This window comes from Schistocerca nitens, chromosome 3 (genome assembly GCF_023898315.1).
Source record: "Schistocerca nitens isolate TAMUIC-IGC-003100 chromosome 3, iqSchNite1.1, whole genome shotgun sequence".
Lineage (NCBI taxonomy): Eukaryota > Metazoa > Arthropoda > Insecta > Orthoptera > Acrididae > Schistocerca > Schistocerca nitens.
The window spans coordinates 370,388,461-370,409,003 of NC_064616.1; the positions used below are offsets into that span (position 1 = coordinate 370,388,461).

The window sequence follows — 20,543 nt, forward strand, 5'->3', positions numbered from 1 at the left end:
TGCTTTTGATCGCGTGGATCATGTGTACCTCGCGGTGGTGATGAACAGGATGGGTGTCTCGCCATTATTGACCACTGCTGTGATGCGGCTGTTGCACGGCGCCAGATCAGCGATGGTGGTCAACGGAGGGAGGACTTAGTATTTTAAAATTTTAAGATCAGTGAGACAGGGTTGCCCCTTGTCGATCCTCCTTTATGCGATCGCCTTAGAACCGTTCCTCGCAGGCCTTCGCCGCCGTCTTACCGGGGGATCTCCCTACGGCATTTATCATTCAAATGCAGAGAATACGCGGATGACATTGTGTTCCTCGTAAGGAATGAGGGGAAGACTCAAACAGCACTGGATTGGCTACAGACCTATGGGATGGCAGCTGGAAGTGTGGTCAACTACCGAAAATCACAATTCATGCATGTGGGGCGTGGACTAGAACCAGGAACGGAAGGACCCTTATCTGCGGTGCAAACCCTCCGCTGTTTGGGTATCACCTTTCATAAGGAGATACCGGGAACGGCTGCGGACAACTACCGAAGGCTGTTACTCAGAGTCCGCACGGCAGTACGACTAAAAGCCCTACGGTCGATGGATATGCTGCAGCGAGTGTTACTCGTCAACCTTTATCTCGCGCCCATGATGTGCCACCTGACACACCTTCTCCCCTTGACGCGCACGATGGCTATGAGGATTCAGGCGGCTTTTGGGCACAATGTATGCGTGGGACAACTCTTTAAGATACAGCACAACACGCTTGCCCTCCCAGCGCGAGAGGGAGGCGTTGGTTTAGTGAACGTGCACGAGAAGGCGCGTGCCATGTATATTAATACTATGCTCAAACGGTGGCGCAACAGGAATCGCTCGCTTACGGGGACGATCATCGAAGAACTAGTACCAATACCGCATCTTCCACCCCCCCCCCCCAGTCAGTGTCGGCCATATATCGCCCCCTTTAACGTATGTGCGCACGTTCATCGTGGAACACAGTTACGTTCGAGAGCGTTTACCGACGACCCGACAGTCGACATCAAAGGACGTGTACCATCTGCTTTTTCGACAGATCGCCCGGAATAGGGTGGAAGGGAAACATCCAGCTGTTAATTGGCATGTGGTGTGGCGCACGGTCCACCACCCCCACCTACCTACAACAGTCAGATCAACATGGTACATTGTCGTGAACCGAAAATACCCTAAGAATGATAAAAAGTACGCAATACATTTGGCGGATTCGCCCTTGTGTCAGCAATGCGGTGTGCTGGATACGGAAGACCATCGGCTGGTCTGCGGCGAGGCATTTGCTGTCTGGACTCTCGCAAGAAAGATAATAGCGTTCATGCGGCGCACTATCTATACAGCAGTCTCTTCTGACATAGTATTTTTGCCAGAGGAAACGTATTTTCCGCATCATAAGACGAACGCAGTGGCGTGGATCACAGATATGACGGTCCATTACATCTATAGAGACACACGTACGAACGTACTGAACGTCCTGGATTACTGGCAATACTTGCAAGATGGACACACAAAACTATTACGGCTACAAAAGTACAAGGGTTGGTATGCCAATTTCCTAGTAACGGTTTTTGAGGACTCGCCATATACTTGGGGTGTGCCGGGTGCGCAAAGATCAGCGGCGGTGCTGTCGTTGTGAAACCGACTAAGTAAAGTGATCGGCTAAGAACACTATGCGAATATGAGACCTAGGAAAAACTAACGCGTGCACAGTTAGCAAATGGATGTACTTCAAATTTTGTTTTCATATCTATCAATACTTTTCTTTAGGGTGCCGGAGGTGGCCCCACTTTGATTTTGTTGTTATTTCATGCTGCATGGTAGGACGGCAGCGAGGTTCCTTCCAGAAAAAAAAAAAAAAAGAAAGCGGTCAAGGCGCTGCAGTCATGGACTGTGCGGCTGATCCCGGTGGAGGTTCGAGTCCTCCCTCGGGCATGGGTGTGTGTGTTGTTTGTCCTTAGGATAATTTAGGTCAAGTAGTGTGTAAGCTTAGGGACTGATGACCTTATTAAGTCCTATAATATTTCACACACATTTGAGCATTTTTGAAATGGTAAACAGAATCCACGAATAACAACTGTAACTTGTTAAAATTGTATGTGTGACCAAACTGGATTTCATATCAATGCTTTGTATGCGCATCTGAGATATGGTGCTCGCTTCCTAAGTCGACTTACAGATTCAACCCACAACTATCTCCAACTGATTTCACTTTAAAAATTCTAATTTTAAAGCTTTTGCTTTATTTGTGGCTCATGAACTAGAGATAAAATTAGAGATAAAATAAAGACCATGTCCGCTTTCTGCTGGAAGGCCCACAGAGTTACTAGAACATACCCACTCTCTCGAATCTGCTCAGAGCTGTTCAAAATTAAAAGAGATGTTACAGTTGAAGCTGGGATGATACTGTGATCTACTATTTTTAATAGTTAATGTATGTTCTACAGAAACAGACATCCTTTGGAAATTAACTTAGGCAACTAGAAGTAGCAGAAAAGCTTCACAGTTCATGTACTCACTTGTGAAGTATATCACTAACAGCTGCTTACAGTTAAAAGACTGCATAGGCTCTATTAATCTTTATTTGCACAAAAGACGAGGAACTAAATTAATCTTCACTTTTCATGAGTTAACCTACCTCTCGTACAGGTAGGTAGCAAAAGATGCAAAATTAAGAAATGTAAATGATTTGTTAATTCTAATTTCTATTCATTAGAGGATTTGTGAGTAGCTTTTACGTAAAATGAAAGGTAATGATAATATGGATATACGGCAGTCATTTACACAAACATTTGCGAAAATTATAGCACTAAATGAACTTTATACTACAGGTAAATCTTCATACATGGGATGTCACAGGAAGAGTGATCAATATCTAGGGATAGGACAGAAACACTTACTCGAAGCAAAAAAGTCTAGTAAACATGGGCTCTACAATGCATAACATAAGAGCTGTGAGCACATGTTCAGTATAAGAGATGTGTTTCACACTACCGGAGATGAATTGCTTATAACTCTTAAGGTACGCACTTTAGCACCCATGTTTATCAGACTTTTTGGCACCGAAAGATCATTCCTGTCATATCACTGAATGTTGACCATTCCTCCTGTGACACCCTGTATATGATATAAAACACTGCGAAGGGTGTAGCACTGCAAACTGCAGATTAGATACGTGGCAATATTAAACGGCCTGGGAATATGAACGGTATGCTACTCTTAATTTGATGTGAATTCCACTTGTTGTGGAGCTGAAATGAAGGCCTATCAACATCGCGACACGGAATGAAAGAGGTGAACAGGTCGTGACAAATTTAAATTTATGCGGAGCGTGACGTGTGACCTTCCAAGGGTCTGGGAAGTAGCCAATCTTTACACAACCGTTATATATCCCCGTGATGTGCACAAGAGGTTTGCGTGGGATATGCTTAAGGCGAGTCCGTCTGGCCCACGGGCTGACTGAGATCCCAAGTGTATTATGTATTATGGATTTCTGCAGACGTTCTATGGTCCGGGTCAGTACAATGGTTTGCTTCTCTAATTTCTTGAGCTCTCTGACAAACCTGTTCGGCATCCGAATCACTCCCCAACTCGCCTAGTGTGTTTTGAGTCTCAAGGGTGGAAACAAAAACTTCTTCTTTTCCCAGTGGGTCATAGAGGCTTGTTGGACTTTGAAGCACCCTTGAAAGTGACTTAGGGTTTCGGCGATTGCAGACCAGTTCCAGTGATCACGTGACCGAAGCTCAAGGGCATCTATCTTACTTTCCCATAGTTCAAGGTTTTCAACTCTTGCAACAGTGGTGAATAGGTGCCATTCGATGGTGCATGTCGTTCCACTGCGACGAAGGCCCGTTGGGAAGCACGTCGGATTTTGCTTCAGAGAGTAGAGATGGCATCATCTATCTGTTCAGTTGTAGAGACATCCTCAGTAGGGTTAACATTATTACTAAGCCACCGCTCATATCGCTCCCAGCGGATTAGATTTGATGACGGGGTAGGCAGGTGGAAGCGAGCCCCTGGTATCACACCAACCATAAGATGGTGGTCAGATGTCAAATCATTTAATGTTTGTAGACGGAGATCCAGCCTCAAGTCCTTTAACATCGAGGTATCCAAAAGATTGGAATTGTGAGCTGGATTCGACGGAATGTGGGTGGGACCCTTTGGGCCAAATGTCATCGCTTCCAGACTTCCTCCAATTGGTAAAGGCGAACCCCACCATGGGTTGCTACACCTCGAGTTCCACACGTAGCGTTTGGCACTAAGATCGCCACACAACGGCACCTTCGGATAATGGTTGAAGGTGCTTGCAAATCATCCTACACCTACACCTACACCTACATCTACATTTATACTCCGCAAGCCACCCAACGGTGTGCGGCGGAGGGCACTTTACGTGCCACTGCATTACCTCCCTTTCCTGTTCCAGTCGCGTATGGTTCGCGGGAAGAACGACTGCCGGAAAGCCTCCGTGCGTGCTCGAATCTCTCTAATTTTACATTCGTGATCTACTCGGGAGGTATAAGTAGGGGGAAGCAATATATTTGATACCTCATCCAAAAACGCACCCTCTCGAAACCTGGACAGCAAGCTACACCGCGATGCAGAGCGCCTGTCTTGCAGAGCCTGCCACTTGAGTTTGCTAAACATCTCCGTAACGCTATCACACTTACCAAATAACCCTGTGACGAAACGCGCCGCTCTTCTTTGGATCTTATCTATCTCCTCTGTCAACCCGACCTGGTACGGATCCCACGCTGATGAGAAACTCATGTATAGGTCAAACGAGTGTTTTGTAAGCCACCTGCTTTGTTGATCGACTACATTTTCTAAGGACTCTCCCAATGAATCTCAACCTGGCACCCGCCTTACCAACAATTAATTTTACATGATCATTCCACATCAAATCGTTCCGTGCGCATACTCCCAGATATTTTACAGAAGTAACTGCTACCATTGTTTGTTCCGCTACCATATAATCATACAATAAAGGCTCCTTCTTTCTATGTATTCGCAATACATTACATTTGTCTATATTAAGGGTCAGTTGCCACTCCCTGCACTAAGTGCTTATCCGCTGCAGATCTTCCTGCATTTCGATGCAATTTTCTAATGCTGCAACGTCTCTGTATACTACAGCATCATCCGAGAAGAGCCGCATGGAACTTCCGACGCTATCTACTAGGTCATTTATATATATTGTGAAAAGCAATGGTTCCATAACACTCCCCTGTGGCACGCCAGAGGTTACTTTAACGTCTATAGACGTCTCTCCATTGAGAACATGCTGTGTTCTGTTTGCTAGAAACTCTTCAATCCAGCCACACAGCGGGTCTGATATTCCGTAGGCTCTTACTTTGTTTATCAGGCGACTGTGCGGAACTGCATCGAACGCCTTCCGGAAATCAAGGAAAAGGGCATCTACCTGGGAGCCTGTATCAAACGTCCATTGGGGGCTGCGGTATGCTGCAGCTAACGTGGTGATCTGATAAATAATCGATATGGTAATCGGTGTGGGGTGGAGGGGAGTCTCGGTGACGAAAATATTTCAATACGATACCGAGCGATGAAATATTCCAACTCGAGTTTCTTGTGCATAATGCCATTTGCACTGAATATATAAAGTGAGTAGTCGGTGGCCCTTCCACATCTATAGGCCATTGCTGGCGATAAAGACAGACATGGCGCTCTCAAAGGGATCATTAATTTCGTAAGGATATTAGGTACGGCCTGAAATTTGCACAAGGTATCTTCAATCATGGTGAAGATATTCCCGTTTTGTAGTGACGTGATGAAGTCCTTGAGGCCACTAAATATTCCATGAAGATCCGCGACGTCATATGATGGTTGTCTGTCATTGGAAGTGGTCAGCATTGACCGTCCCCTCGGGGAGGCAGTTGATTTGGCTGACATCGTGGCCCAGGCCTGGCGAGCTGGCAGCGTTAGAAAGTCCTTAGGATTTGAGATATTCGGTTGTACAGCCACTTTCGTGGCTTGCTATTCTCGTGTCCTGATTGCTTGGCCTTGTGTTTTGTAGGTCCTCAGAGCTTGGTGAAGCGTGGTGCAGCCGCGCCATGTAGTTGGATGATTAGTTTCTCAGTTTGCATACTTCGCTTTCTGAGTGTGTGGTTATTAACAGTTCTTCAACCGGGGCCTGCCCCCACACTTCACACATCTGGGGTAAGGTACAGCAGAAGGTGGCGTAGAAGAATCTTAAACAGCGTTTACACTATGGAGGGCCCATCCTTTGCACTTTAGGTTTCAACTTCAATTTTTGTATCCATTATGTGATATATGTCGTAGATGGAGTCGCTAGGTGGACCTACAGGCAATGAGACGCAGTAGACAGGCTGTGCTATAAGGTTGTTGGTTTTGTCGTATTTGGACTTAAATTGATGAACCGTAGCCTGGGGAAGCCCCTGGTATGGAGTTCTGCTTCAGCTTCTTTGGCTGTGGTTTCTGCAGGTAACTGGTGCGTGAAGAAAGGGGTTTTAGATTGTTGGAAGAATCGCAGTACCAGTCGTTTTTCGTTCAAGAACTCGAAATGTACTTAACAGTGTCACCCTTATAGACAGCTCTGATGGACCCAGTGACATGTTTCTTCAACTCCATGTTTAGGGACAGAGAATTTCCTGTGTACTGGATTGTGACGGGGGTAACTTTCACGGTCGATATTTTTGTTGCTTGTGATGTGCCAGGTAGATTCAAAATGGTGCAAATGGTTCTGAGCACAATGGGGTTTAACATCTAAGGTCATCAGTCCCCTAGACCTAGAACTACTTAAACCTAACTAACCTAAGGACAGCACACACATCCATGCCCGAGGCAGGATTCGAACCTGCGACCGTAGCAGCACTGCGGTTCCCGACTGAAGCGCCTAGAACCGCTCGGCCACAACGGCCGGCTGTGCCAGGTGGAGCCGTGCTTGAAGTATCGGTTACGTGGATGTCGTCGACAAGTCGATCTGTTCGCCCTCGTCAGGGAGGGGTTCGAATTTGATCGAGATCGATAGTGGTTATTCCCTTCTGGAGACTTCATCAAGATCTTGAGAACTTTCCCCCTTCAATCCCGTCTTTTCATGGCTGAAACTTCGAAAGCCCTGGTCGTCATCGTTGTGGTCGGCTGACTGCATAGTGTCCGGATCGGTCCCCGGTGACGAGACGCGCTTGCTATCTTCTTCAGAAGATTCCTCTTTATCGGTTATAGCTCTGGCCTATTGATCCCGCCTCTTCCTGTCTGAATCGGTGATAGTATGATCTTCGTCTCCTAGCCGCCGTTGAATGGTAATAGTAGGAGGAGTGTAGCCACTAAGTATAACGGTCCTCCCTGCTGAACTGTGCCTGGTGCCTGACCTCGATCGTTGTCTGGGAGGGTGCAGGCTGGCTGCCCACAGGTGGGGCACAGGCCTTCCATCGGTCTTCGTTGTTGCTGAGCCAAATCCGAAACCTGGGTTGTCACCAACGAATGTCCTGCCGCCAAAGCGTGTGTCGTCCTACACGGTAGTCCTGCCTCCATAGCCTGGATCGTCGTACTCGAATAGCCGTTCTCAATCGCCGGGGTCGTCATAAACGGCGTGACCGATGGGGCCGCCGGCAGGGCAAACACAGCCGGAAGGCGATCGGCCAATTCCTGCGCGGTAAGGCGGTTGCCTCGGCCGCTCGGGCGCAGAGGTCTGTCTTACGTGGCATAGCACACTCGAAGACTGACTTTGAGACCTTACGTGCTCGTTCCATTTCAGATGGTGTTGCAACGTTATGCCTAGGTATTTAATCGTCCTAACAGTTTCAAGCAGTACACCACCAATATAGATATTCCAAAATTTGCAATGTTGTTTCTCGTACTCTTGTGCATTAAATCATATTTTTCTACATTTACAGCAAGCTACCATACATCACACCAAATAGAAATTCTTTCTAAATCATCTAGTATCCTCCGACAGTCACAAAATGACACCTTCCCGTACACTACAACTTCTCCAGCAAATAGTCGCAGATTGCTGCTCACCCTATCCGTCAGATCCTTTACGTGTGTACACAACAAAGCAGTCCTATCACATTTCCATAGGGCGCTCCTGACGATATCCTCTCTGATCCAAGCAAACAGTGAAAACTTTCGTCACGTCTGGACATGAATTCGCATAACGTAATTGTTGAGGGAACTGCTTGAGAAAAGCAGGAAATGCTTGTTTGGAGTCATGGTCTGGCACAAATTTTCACTAGATAGAACATAATTCATTACAAGGGATTTCAATATTTCTGAATCTCAATTTCCTAATCTTGTTGCATATTCCTAGATTTCATCCCCACTACGTCATCCACTTTAGTTACGGAATTCAATTCAATTTTGAACCACGCAGGACTGAATAGAAACCTGCATTCAGCTTACAAGAGCGTCGCCGAATCATCAGCAGTGGTTGCTGATCAACCATACCCCCAATTTATCCTTGAGTGACATATCTGATGAACATGCAGACCAGAAAAACAGTCGAAAAAGCACCTTGTAAGCCACTCCCTTCGTGGTTTGAGTTACATGTCCTTAAGATTCTTCATATGAATCACAGTCTGGCATCTGTATTTCCTACTATTTGCTTTATCTGGCCATACCCCTTAAAGGCGCTCTACATTGTTACTCCTATATATTTTACGATGGAAACTATTTCCAGCAATTTGTCATCAATAGTGTAGTTGTACAGTAGTGGATTTATTTTCTTCTGTAAGCGCAATATGTTACATTTATTTACGTTCAGGGCCAACTGCCAGATCCATTCATCAGTCCTCTGCATGTCATTCTGCAAATCGATACTGACTTCTGACGGTACCACCTTCTTATAGACAACCGCATCATCTGTGAACATTCTTAAAGAGCATTCGCCGCTTTCTACTAGATCATTTATATATATTATAAACAATAACTCTTCCTTGGGGTATTGCATTGTATTGAACCGGGGACCCTGCCGTAGCCCTCAGTGGTTCACAGCCCCATACCAGGCTAAGCAGTCCACTCACTCCAACGCCGCCCCACACCGAACCCAGGATTATTAACAGAGAGAGGGAAAGGTAAGGGATGGAAGGACAGAAGGGGAGGAAGAAGTGGATAGAGAGACGGGAAGGAGGGAATGGATGGACAAGGAGAGGGAACAAGAGGAGATTGACAAAGAGTGTGGAAGAAGGAGACGGGCAGAGAGAGGAGCAAGGAGGAGATGGACTAATAGAAATTTGGAATAAATGAATACTTGGGCAACGCCGGGCTTCTCAGCTAGTGGGCGTATAATTGTGTTCATCTGTCCTACGACACTTCTTGGAAACGGGAATGACATGCTTTTTTTCCAGTCGCTGCGCATCCTTCGTTGATCCATCGATCTACGATAAACTTCTGCTAGAAGGGGAGCAAGTTCTTTGTCATAATCGTTGTAGAATGTCATGTGTATCTTATCTGGTCCTGATGCCTTTCTGTTACTAAGCGATTGTAGTTGCTTTTCTATTCCGTGAAGAATTATCTCAGTATCTGCCTTTCCGATCTTCGAACGATGATTGAAAGGACGGACTGTGTTACGATCTTCACGGTGAAACAATTTTGGAAGACCAAATTCAATACTTCGGCCTTCCTTGTGTTATATCCGTTTCGGTGGAAGTATTGTCACTGAGAGAATGAACAGAGAATTTCGAACCGCTGATTTTAAGTAAGAACTAAACCTCGGTTTTTACTCCGATTTGTTGAGAAAAGTGCGGCTGGTCCCGGCGGAGGTTCGAGTCCTCCCTCGGGCATGGGTTTGTCCTTAGGTTAATTTAGGTTAAGTAGTGCGTAAGCTTAGGGACTGATGACCTTAGCAGTTAAGTCCCATAAGATTTCACACACATTTTTTTGTTGACAAAAGTTTTCTTTCAGAGTCATTGAACGCTTCTCTCATTGCTCTCCTTACGTACATTCTCACTTGTCCAAATTTTGTTGGTCAGCTAGGTTCTGACTTCTCTTGAATGTGTGATGAAGCTTTCTTTGTTTAGGTGGCAGTTTTCTAACACGTATGTTAAACCAAGGTGGGTCTTCCCCATCCTTTAATATCTTGCTTCGAACATAGTTGTGTAAGGTATATTGAATGATGCTTTTGAACTTTTTCCACTAGTGCTCCACATCCTCGCCATTAACACTGAATATTTGATGCTCACTATTCAGTTACATTACACTTTTTATCCTGTCAGTCTTGCTAAACAAAAATATTGCCCTGTCTTTCTTAACTTCCTTGGAATACCTGTAATCATAGTTGCTATCACAGTCTTATGATCACTGATATCGTCCTCTACGTTAACTGACTCAATAAGTTCAGATCTGTTTGTTACTAGGAAGTCTAAGACGTTACCTTCTCGAGTTGGTTCTCTAATTATCTGCTCGAAGTAATTTTCGAACAAGATTTTCGGAATATCATCACGCAAGCCCCTGTCTCTAACACCAAATTTGATAGCGTTAACGCTCCCAATCTGTAATTGGCAAGTGGAAATCACCCCCTTTTACAACGGCATGATCAGGAAAATTACGACTTAGGTTAAGGTTGTTTTGATAAGGTTGGCGCGGCCGGCGAGCCGCATGAGGTTAAGCGTTGGTTGAGATAAAGAATTATGTCGATGTGCACCTATTAGGGATTTAGAAATATTTTAGTGTAATTGCCATAGTGAATTGTGTGTTTCATGTTAATGAATTTTAAGAATTTAATTCAGTTTGAGTGATTTGGCTGAACTGCATAATGGCTATGGTTTACATTCGTTATTGCCTGAATTTGCTCTGATTGCTCTGCTAAGTAAGTCAGTTGACTTCTTACTGCTTTACTGTGTTTAAGTATCGGCCTGAGTAAGCCACTATTCGCAGTAACTCTGTGACTGAACCGAATAAATTTACAGTAAACTATAATCCTGCGATTAGGCTACATCATTATCCTCAGGGATCCTGCCTTTAACACCTCCTTTATTTATTAATCCACTGATAAAATTATGCTGCAATATAAATTTGTCACTGATTTCCTCAGCTAAATTTATGTACTTTGTAAAAGATTGATGCTTCTATAAGGACTTAGACCAACAGTGCATAACTGCACCACATTTTACACACGAGTCAGCTACGAATTTAAGATTGTGTACTCGCCCTCTGTTGGTTGAGCGACAAAAAATTGATCCCAACTGGCGATTAATTTCACATTATTTCACTGTTTACCAGCCCTCATTGAAGTTGAAACTAATAGGCTGGTGCACACACTGATGAGCCAAAACATTATGATCGCTGCCCACTGCGACGTTGGATGCTGCCTGGTGGCTTTGCGGACACGCAGCGCGGTAACGAAAGTATGTAAGCGGAGCAGACACGAACGGGGGATAATCCTAGCGAAGATATGGACTGAAAATGGGGAAATACATTGAGATATGTGACTTTGACAGAGGACAGAATATTATTACGCAGAGTCTGTGAACGAGTATCTCGAAAACGGCGAAACTGGTCGAATGTTCACGTGCTACTGTCGTGAGCATCTACTGAAAGAGGTAAAAGGACAGTGAAACTACATCTAGGCGCTAAATGGTTGGACGTCCACGACTCTTCACAGAATATGGATTTCTGAGGCTTCTCTGTTCTGTAAATTATGGAAGATGGTGATCTGTGGCATCTCTGCTGAAAGAGCACAATGCTCGTGCATGCACAAGTGTTTCAGAGCACACCGTTGATCGTACGCTGTTGAACATGGAGCTCCGCAGTAGAACACCCCTACGAGTTCATATGTTGAACGAACGACATCGTCAGTTACGATTATAGTGGGCAGGGAACCATTGGGAGCCGACCGTCGATCAGTGGAAACGTTTGGGCTCTTCGGGTGAATCACATTTTTGCTACCCCAGGTTTATGGTCGTCTCGACAAACGCCGTCGTCGAGATGAACGGCGGCTCGAAACGTGCAGTGCGGCAGAGACGCAGGCGGGTGGAAGCAGCATTATGCTATGGGAGACAGTCACCTGCGCTTGCATGGGACCTGTGGTAGTAATCGAAGACACGCTGACACCTACGAACCATCTGCACCCCTTCTGCTTGATGTCTCCCCCGCCGGTAATGTCATATTTCGGTAGTAAAATTGTCCGTGTCTCGGAGCCAGAACCCAGCTACAATGGTCTGAGAGCATTATAGTGAACTCAAGATGATGTCTCGGCGACCAAATTCGCCTGATGTAAATCCTATGGAATCCACCTGGGTCGCTACCCGGTGCCATTACCATGTATGCAAATCAGCGGCCCATTATTTAGGCGAATTACATGACCAGAGCGTAGACATTTAATGCCACATACCTCCACAAACCTACCAACAAACTGTCAGATGAATCCAGAATGAGATTTTCACTCTGCAGCGGAGTGTGCGCTGATATGAAACTTCCTAGCGCGAAGAATCAGTGGTGTATTTGGTTCCAAGGACGGACAAACAAGCTATTAATCATGTTATCATAATGTTTTAGCTCATCAGTCTAAGTACGTAGCGTTTTTCCATAACTTTAATAAACACAACAGATCCACATAACAGAGACTATAGTAATCAATTATATATTCTCCTTCACTGTTTACAGCAGTCTGCGAACAACATGTAGCTAGGCAACCATCCTTACAATTACATATTTTACGATCTTTGCATATTTCGAACATACATTGCATACACTTTTAGATATTTTTTGATTTCGCGAGTGTAGAAATCGCGCCGTTTTGAGGCGAAGAACTCGTCGAGCCACGTTCGGAACGCATTTTCATCCGGAAAGGAATTTCCTTCGAGATTTTTCGATAGAGTGCGGAAAAGGTGAAAATCTGATGGCGCAAGATCAGATGAATGAGGTGGGTGCGGCATGACTTCTCAACTCAATTCCTGTATGGTGTTTTTTGTCAGTCTAGCAGAATGCGGGCAGGCGTTACAGTGCAGTAGCATCACTTCACACGGTCTTCCTGGTCGTTGTTCTGAGATTGCGTGTGCAAGGCGTCTTAGTTGGTGACAGTAATTGTCAGCAGCGATAGATACACCCCTGATAAACCATTTCTTGTACATCACAGTGTCGCTCGTCCACCAGATGCATAACACTTATTTTTTATCGCTGAGCGCAGATCTTTCCACTGGGAGTCACTGCATTGTTTTGGCTCGACTATTCCTTTCCTTTTCTTATGTTAGCATAAAGACGACATCTCTCGTCGCCAGAAACAACACAGGATAGGAATGGTCGGTGTTGGTCAAGAGCCAACTGATAACGAGCAAGCAGAGATACGTATATACACTATGTGATCAAAAGTATCCGGACACCCCAAAATACATACGATTATCATGTTAGGTGCATTTTGCTGCCACCTACTGCCAGGTACTCCATATCAGCGGCCTAAGTAGTCATTAGACATCGTGAGAGAGCAGAATGGGGCGCTTCGTAGAACTCACGGACTTCGAACACGGTGAGGTGATTGGGTGTCACTTGCGTCATACATCTGTACGCGAGATTTCCGCACTCCTAAACATCCCTAGGTCCACTGTTTCCGATGTGATAGTGAAGTGGAAACGTGAAGGAACACGTACAGCACAAAAGCGTACAGGTCGACCTCGTCTGTTGAGTGACAGAGACCGCCGACAGTTGAGGAGGGTCTAAATGTGTATTAAGCAGACATCTATCCAAACCATCATACAGGAATTCCAAACTGCATCAGGATCCACTGCAAGTACTACGACAGTTGGGCAGGAAGTGAGAAATCTTGGATTTCGTGGTCGAGCGACTGCTCATAAGCCACAGATCACGGCGGTAAATGCCAAACGACAGCTCGCTTGGTGCAAGGAGCATAAACATCGGACGATTTAACAGTGGAAAAAAACTGTGTGGTGTGACGAATCACGGTACAAAATGTGGAGATATGATGGCAGGTTGTGGGTATGGCGAATGCCCGGTGAACGTCATCTGCCAGCGTGTGTAGTGCCCACAGTAAAATTCGGAGGCGGTGGTGTTACGGTGTGGTCGTGTATTTCATGGAAGGGGCTTGCACTCCTTCTGTCATAGCACTGGCCTACACTGATGGTTCAAGCACGTTCTTGCTTCCCACTATTGAAGAGCAATTCCGGGATGCCGACTGCATCTTTCAACACGATCGAGCACCTGTTCATAATGCACGGCCTGTGGCAGAGTGGTTACACTACAATAACATCCCTGTAATGGACTGGCCTGCACAGAGTCCTGACCTGAATCTTATAGAACACCTTTGGGATGTTTTGGAACGCCGACTTCGTGCCAGGCCTCACCGACCGACATCGGTACCTCTCCTCAGTGCAGCACTCCGTGACGAATGGGCTGACATTCCCCAAGAAACCTTCCAGCACTTGATTGAATCCGTGCGGGATTAGCCGAGCGGTCTAGGGCGCTGCAGTCATGGACTGGTTGGCTGGTCCCGGCGGAGGTTCAAGTCCTCCCTCGGGCATGGGCGTGTGTGTTTGTCCTTAGGATAATTTAGGTTAAGTAGTTTGTAAGCTTAGGGACTGATGACCTTAGCAGTTAGGTCCCATAAGATTTCACACACATTTGAACATTTTTGAACTTGACTGAAAATATGCTGTTTTCTTGCCGTGATGTGTCCAATCGCATTATCCTCATACACGTCGCCAATGTTTCCTACTGCCCCCGCTGCTGTCACCACTCAAACGGAAGAATATATCGGAAATGTTCCGATTTCTCGATTTGGCACTACATTTTCTAGCGTCTGCAGCTCCACTCATTCTCTCCAAGTGACAAAATGGCAATATGTAAACTCAAATAGCAACAGTGAACTACAGATGAAAAATGACAATCGATAAATAAGCCTATAGCAACCGGAAACCAGCATGCAAAACAAAAACGCTACGAACTTACGCACCAAACTAATACATTAGGAATTTTGTTATAAGCCATTCATTAGCTTTATATAATATTCAGGAATGAATGGGGTGATAGTTTTAAGCAACACTAAGATTTTTGCTATCTCTGGGCGTCGTTACCGCTCGAGCTGTTTTACAGACTGCAAGAAAGTTCAGTAACGTGTTGTAGTGTGACCTCCTGGAAAGAAATGAACTAACCTCCGTACTTGACTTAGAGGTTCCTTGGCTATAACTATCGAAATAGACGTATGGCTAGTGATGAATGCTCCTGAGAGAATAATGATTATTACTGGTCATCACTTTTATCGTATTAACCATAAGACATCGGTAGAATTTCAAACACCTCGTTCACTAGTGAGTGATGAAGTGTCTAAATAGAAAGATCGGTGAGATAAAAAAAAACCAACATGGATAGAAAATTCTAAAATATTGACACGTATGGAGTTTCTATGTTTTGGGCGAATGATAAAATCAAAACGGAGAGCTATGAAAGAAATTTTGGATTAGCCTGACCTCTATTAGTTACGGCACTAGCAGCACGATTCGTAGACTGGATGAAAAACGTACAGTAGATAACCAGGGACAAAGAAACTGATTAAAGTGGTGCTGTAACGTAAGTGGTAAGCTGTTAGAACAATGAAAGAACATTACCTGAAACAACAAATCACGTTATGTGTTCTCCGACAGTGGATCGGAATCGCGAATGACAGCTGATCGTTTTTACTTCTTATTCTACTCGTTATACGGTCCACACTTATCACATTGGCAATCCGACAGCAAAGACTTCAGTGTGTGGGTCTGTTTTCATGGTTTTTATGGTCCATTTATTTTGTTTTCCAAAGCGTTAATCCGAAGTTCAAAAAATGGTTCAAATGGCTCTGAGCACTATGGGACTCAACTGCTGTGGTCATTAGTCCCCTAGAACTTAGAACTACTTAAACCTAACTAACCTAAGGACATCACAAACATCCATGCCCGAGGCAGGATTCGAACCTGCGACCGTAGTAGTCGCACGGTTCCGGACTGCGCGCCTAGAACCGCGAGACCGCCGCGGCCGGCAATCCGAAGTTTACCAGGAAATATTGGACAAGTTTGTTCTACACAGGATATTGAAAATTTAACAGTTGGTACTTTTTTTATTTAAATTTGACAAGGTTCATAAAAGGATATCGATAATTCAACAGTATATTTAGTTTTTATTTGTCGTAGGTTAGTACGGAATGCTCAGTTTAATAATTTGCCGTTTGCATAATATTGGCCTTAAAGGTTCAGGATTGTCTGTAGACGGTGGGAACGACAGGAGGAGGTAAATGTGTCAGATGTGCAATGAGGGTAATGGTAGGCGTCTTTTTTGGAGGATGTGATACAAGAGAGAGGTAAGTTTGCGGCAGAAATAATATTATACATCCAGTAATTTATAATATTTTAAGATGAAGTTGTTTCTTATCGCCTCTAAATTATCTCGCTGTTGTTAAAATCAGCACGTTTCATTTACTTGCATTCTCGTTATGTTCTCCGAAGCGCATCTAGATATATGAAAAATTAATTTACGGCAGCCTGAATTGAATTCCTCATTGACAATGATTTCACTAGAGATTCCGTCCTGAATTTTTCGTGTGATTGAGAACCAAGTACGCACCTGATCAAGGCCCGAGCTTTGCATCGGAGACAGAAAAATGACTGCTCTAGATATCTCACGTCGACGGTAGCAGCGGGAAACATCAGCGTGAATCAAGTTTTAACAAACAGTTTTCTTGTTCTAGTGGTAACTGCTAGAGTTGCAGAATTCATATCACCAAGACCCATAATCTGCTGGGGCGACGAATTAACAAAAGAACTGACCTTTCCTTATTCGTGAAAGAAAAGAATTATGCACTATATGACTATAAAGAGGCGCTAACCTGTTTAGATATTCCTTGATTGGACTAATTGGGCCATCGTATCGCGCACCTACGTGATTGATGAGAACAACCAATGGAGCATCCTACAGCTGCCCAGCACGGCCTTACCTCGTGAGAGTAGAACTAAGGAAGGGACGTTTCTCGGAGCCACGAATAGTGAAACTTACGGCGAAGCTCTGGGAACGAGTCTTACAAGCTACAGACGCGCCAATCGGGACAGACCGACTGCCGTGTAATTCTCAGCCAGCGCCGTCTTCTGCATGTGATGTGGGATCATCACACCACTCTCTCGATCGTTCTCGGCCTTACGGACTTTGGAGCTCCTACTTCTCATTCAGATAGCTCCTCCATTAGGATCACGAGGCTGAGTGGGTCCCATTTCTATGTTCTCACCAAGGAAAAATCTTTGACAATAGCGGGAATCGAATCCGTGTTCTCCGCATGGCAGCTATCTACACTGACCACTCAGTTCCGGAGGTAGACCAAGGAGTCTTAAAGGCTGAACAATAATTTCATGCAACGTGGTGTGCACACGCACCGGTCTAACCTGTTCTCACTCTACATATTTTTTTCTCTTTTTCTTCCTTTTATTTCTCTCCAGCTACGCAACGCGTTGGTTCTTTCTAGTAACTTTACGGCCCACTGGGCCACACAGTGAATAGGTCAATAAAACATCGCGCGAGTGGCTACCGACAACGAAAGAGACTCCTATCTATTTTACAGTCATTATCGAAATGTTGTTTTCTGACCTTCGTCGCACATAGTCTGCTTCCCTCTGATCATTTCTTCTCTAATAAGGCTTCTGTTTGTTAGTTGCAGAAGAATTACTTGTAATTGCACAGTGTCCTTGTCGGAAGGTTCGTGACATAAAGTAAGCCACAACTGCAACTCCCTACTATTTGTGTTTCCTTTGTGAGCATAAACTATAACTAAATATAAGGGTAGTATTATAGTGTATCCTCTCCAAATGGGACAAATTTTATCATTCCTTAATGAGAGCTTTTGAATCGGGAAACCCAGGTGACTGAAATCAAAACTAAAAAATAACTTCCACATCTTCGCTAGTCTTCACAACTTCGCAGACTTCATAAACGCCCCACATTTGACATTATTTGGCTAGACCAACCAGTTGCTACTACTTTGAACAGGGCTTACTTGACCGATCGAGCTAACTGCATCATATGAAAGATACCGTCAAGAAGGAAATAAGACAGTAAGATTTCTGCGGAGCATAGGTTAGTCGAACTACAGATATACACTAAGGCTACATTTGTGTCTCTGAGGCGGTGAGATGTGTATCATATTCCTTTCGGTGCTAGTTTTAAGGACCAACAGAAATACTTCCACGGTCATCTGCCTCAGTCGAAGATGAAGAGTGAAGTTACATAACTGTTTTCGCTACTGCAACCAAACAATTGAAATCTTAAAATGGCCCGTAATAGCAGTCATGACCTACTGAATAATTTCGTAGCTGTGAATGAAAGTAATATCTTTAACGTGAACTAAATTAATATAGCTAGTGTTGCATTTGGAGAAAACAATGTATCGTCTCCTTTTGCCTACGTATGGTAAACAGCCTTTATATCTTTCTGCTTAAAAAATAATGTGCATGATTTTGTTACAGATATGGCCATGGGTAACATCAATTCGGTGTGGACGCTGCTGGTAGTGCTCACCACGTGCAAATGTAAGTTATACTTTCAAAATTATCATGTCTTTAATTTAATTCAGCTGTAGCAACAAGTCATTTACAGGAGACTTCAAATCACACAAGTTATTAGTTTTTTTCTGTTGTGTTGAAACCGACGCCTCAACACACGGAATTTCATGGAATTCACTAGTGCGTTGCCAGAAAAACTGTTATCCAAGGCACCAAGAAGCGGAAGAATCCTATGAATTTGTACATCCTTTGATATTTTAATGATGTTTCACAGCCGTAGTTTATTTGGCAATTTGTGGTAAAGACTATGGGACCAAATTGCTGAGGTCATCGGTCCCTAGGCTTACACACTACTTAATCTAGCTTAAACTAACTACGCTAAGGACAACACACACATCCATGCCCAAGGGAGAACCTCCGACGGGGGAGCCGCGTTAACCGTGACGAGACGCCTCAGACCGCACGGCTACCCCGCGTGGCACCCGTAGTTTATCTCACTAATTCTGAGCACAGATAATTTTCCGGAGTGAACTATATTTGTCACCTGGAGTGACGAGACACTATTCACTTCAAAAACTACTCCCTAATCAAGCGTTGTCAGCAGCACAATCACCAATAATTCACTTAGGATCCTTGAGTGAAATGCAAGTAGTGTAACAGCATTAGTCGTTGAAGAAGCAATCCTTTATAGCTCTTAGGTAGGCAGCGTGGTGGTGACCACTACAGCTATGGTGGCCCTCTGTTGGCAATGGTACAAGGCCATTGTCCGTGAGTGTGGTCAATGAAATCTTCGCCCTATACCCGGTCTGTGGCGCGCAGCCTCCTAGTGAGTGATTGCCCCAGCTACATAGCTGCCCCTGGAGGTGCAGTATCGATAGCGTTGCAAAATACCCCGGGTTCGGCACATAGGATCGAAAATGACCCGGGTGATGACGTCTGGTACGCTGAGTGGGATACTGTTCTGCAGCGTGGATCTGGTGATGTCTGTCGATCTGGGGCTATGGTGGTATGGAAGGGGATGTGCATCTCGATGTCCTCAGGGTAGAAGCCACCCATTCTCTTGCAGGTAAGTGGTGAGATGGCGCTATCCACTTGGGTAGTCTCTGGGTGGAAAACATCCATGCCTGTGGTGAAGCGTCCATGCACCACACATTGCACTAACGACCGCGTTAAGTTCGATCTGTGTACGATACATAGTGTAAGGCACAATTGAGCCTTAACCCTTTCAGACCTGAATTTTTTTATAGAGGAAGAAAATTTTTCGTGATCGAATCCTCTTACATGTTTTTCTGAATAACTTTAGAAGCAAGATTATTTCAAACATATGTATCCATTTTTAAAATATGTTTTGTACCCAACGCTTCATTTTATGGACAGAAATAATTAATATAGTAATATTCACTGCTGTAATAGTTAGATCATTCAATAATTACCGTGCAAAAGAAAAATAACAACATTCAGTTATACGATATAATATACTTAACTTACCAGTTCATGTATTCTTGGCAATTCACATACTACATACATCGAAAAAAGAAAACTGATACAGCGAGTGATGGGCAAGTTTATAGAAAATAATAGTATTAATTTTTACAGACGGATAATGTTTGTTTTTGTCTACATCATAAATACTGCTGATTTTACATTCTGATATTTTTATAGCGATGCGCGACAGGTGGAAGCACTTCTGCACCATGAAAAAATTCACAAACGTGTAAATCAGGTTTCCTTTGAGGAAGAATATTTCTGTTGTCAATACAACACAGTAACAATTAGTGTACATAATTGTAGCCAACGGGTCTGAAAGGGTTAAATTAATTATTTTCCTCATCTAAATTGTTCTATACTGCTTTTCGAGAGTCACAATATTCTTTCCAAGTTTAAAATATCTGCAGAAATACGTCAGCAAAGCAAAAAGTGTAGTGTTCGTGTCACTTATCGCATTGTTATTTTCCACACACGCACACACACACACATACTCACTAAGCAGAAAATACATTCTACCTAAAATACTTTGCTAAGGAGGCAAACACTCAAACAAATAGACTGTCTGAATTACTGGAATAACGTTATTATTTAAGCCTACTCTTGGTG

General features: G+C 44.3%; 1 protein-coding gene across 1 annotated transcript in view; it reads left to right on the top strand.

The window, feature by feature from the left end:
- The window catches only part of LOC126249235 (uncharacterized), a 492,645-nt gene that overhangs the window by 212,827 nt on the left and 259,275 nt on the right, over positions 1-20,543 (top strand). Inside the window, exon 2 of the mRNA XM_049950892.1 lies at positions 18,414-18,476. Within this exon, the coding sequence (XP_049806849.1) occupies positions 18,416-18,476 (61 nt within the window). The 5' untranslated portion in view covers positions 18,414-18,415. The remainder of the gene's footprint in view (positions 1-18,413; positions 18,477-20,543) is intronic.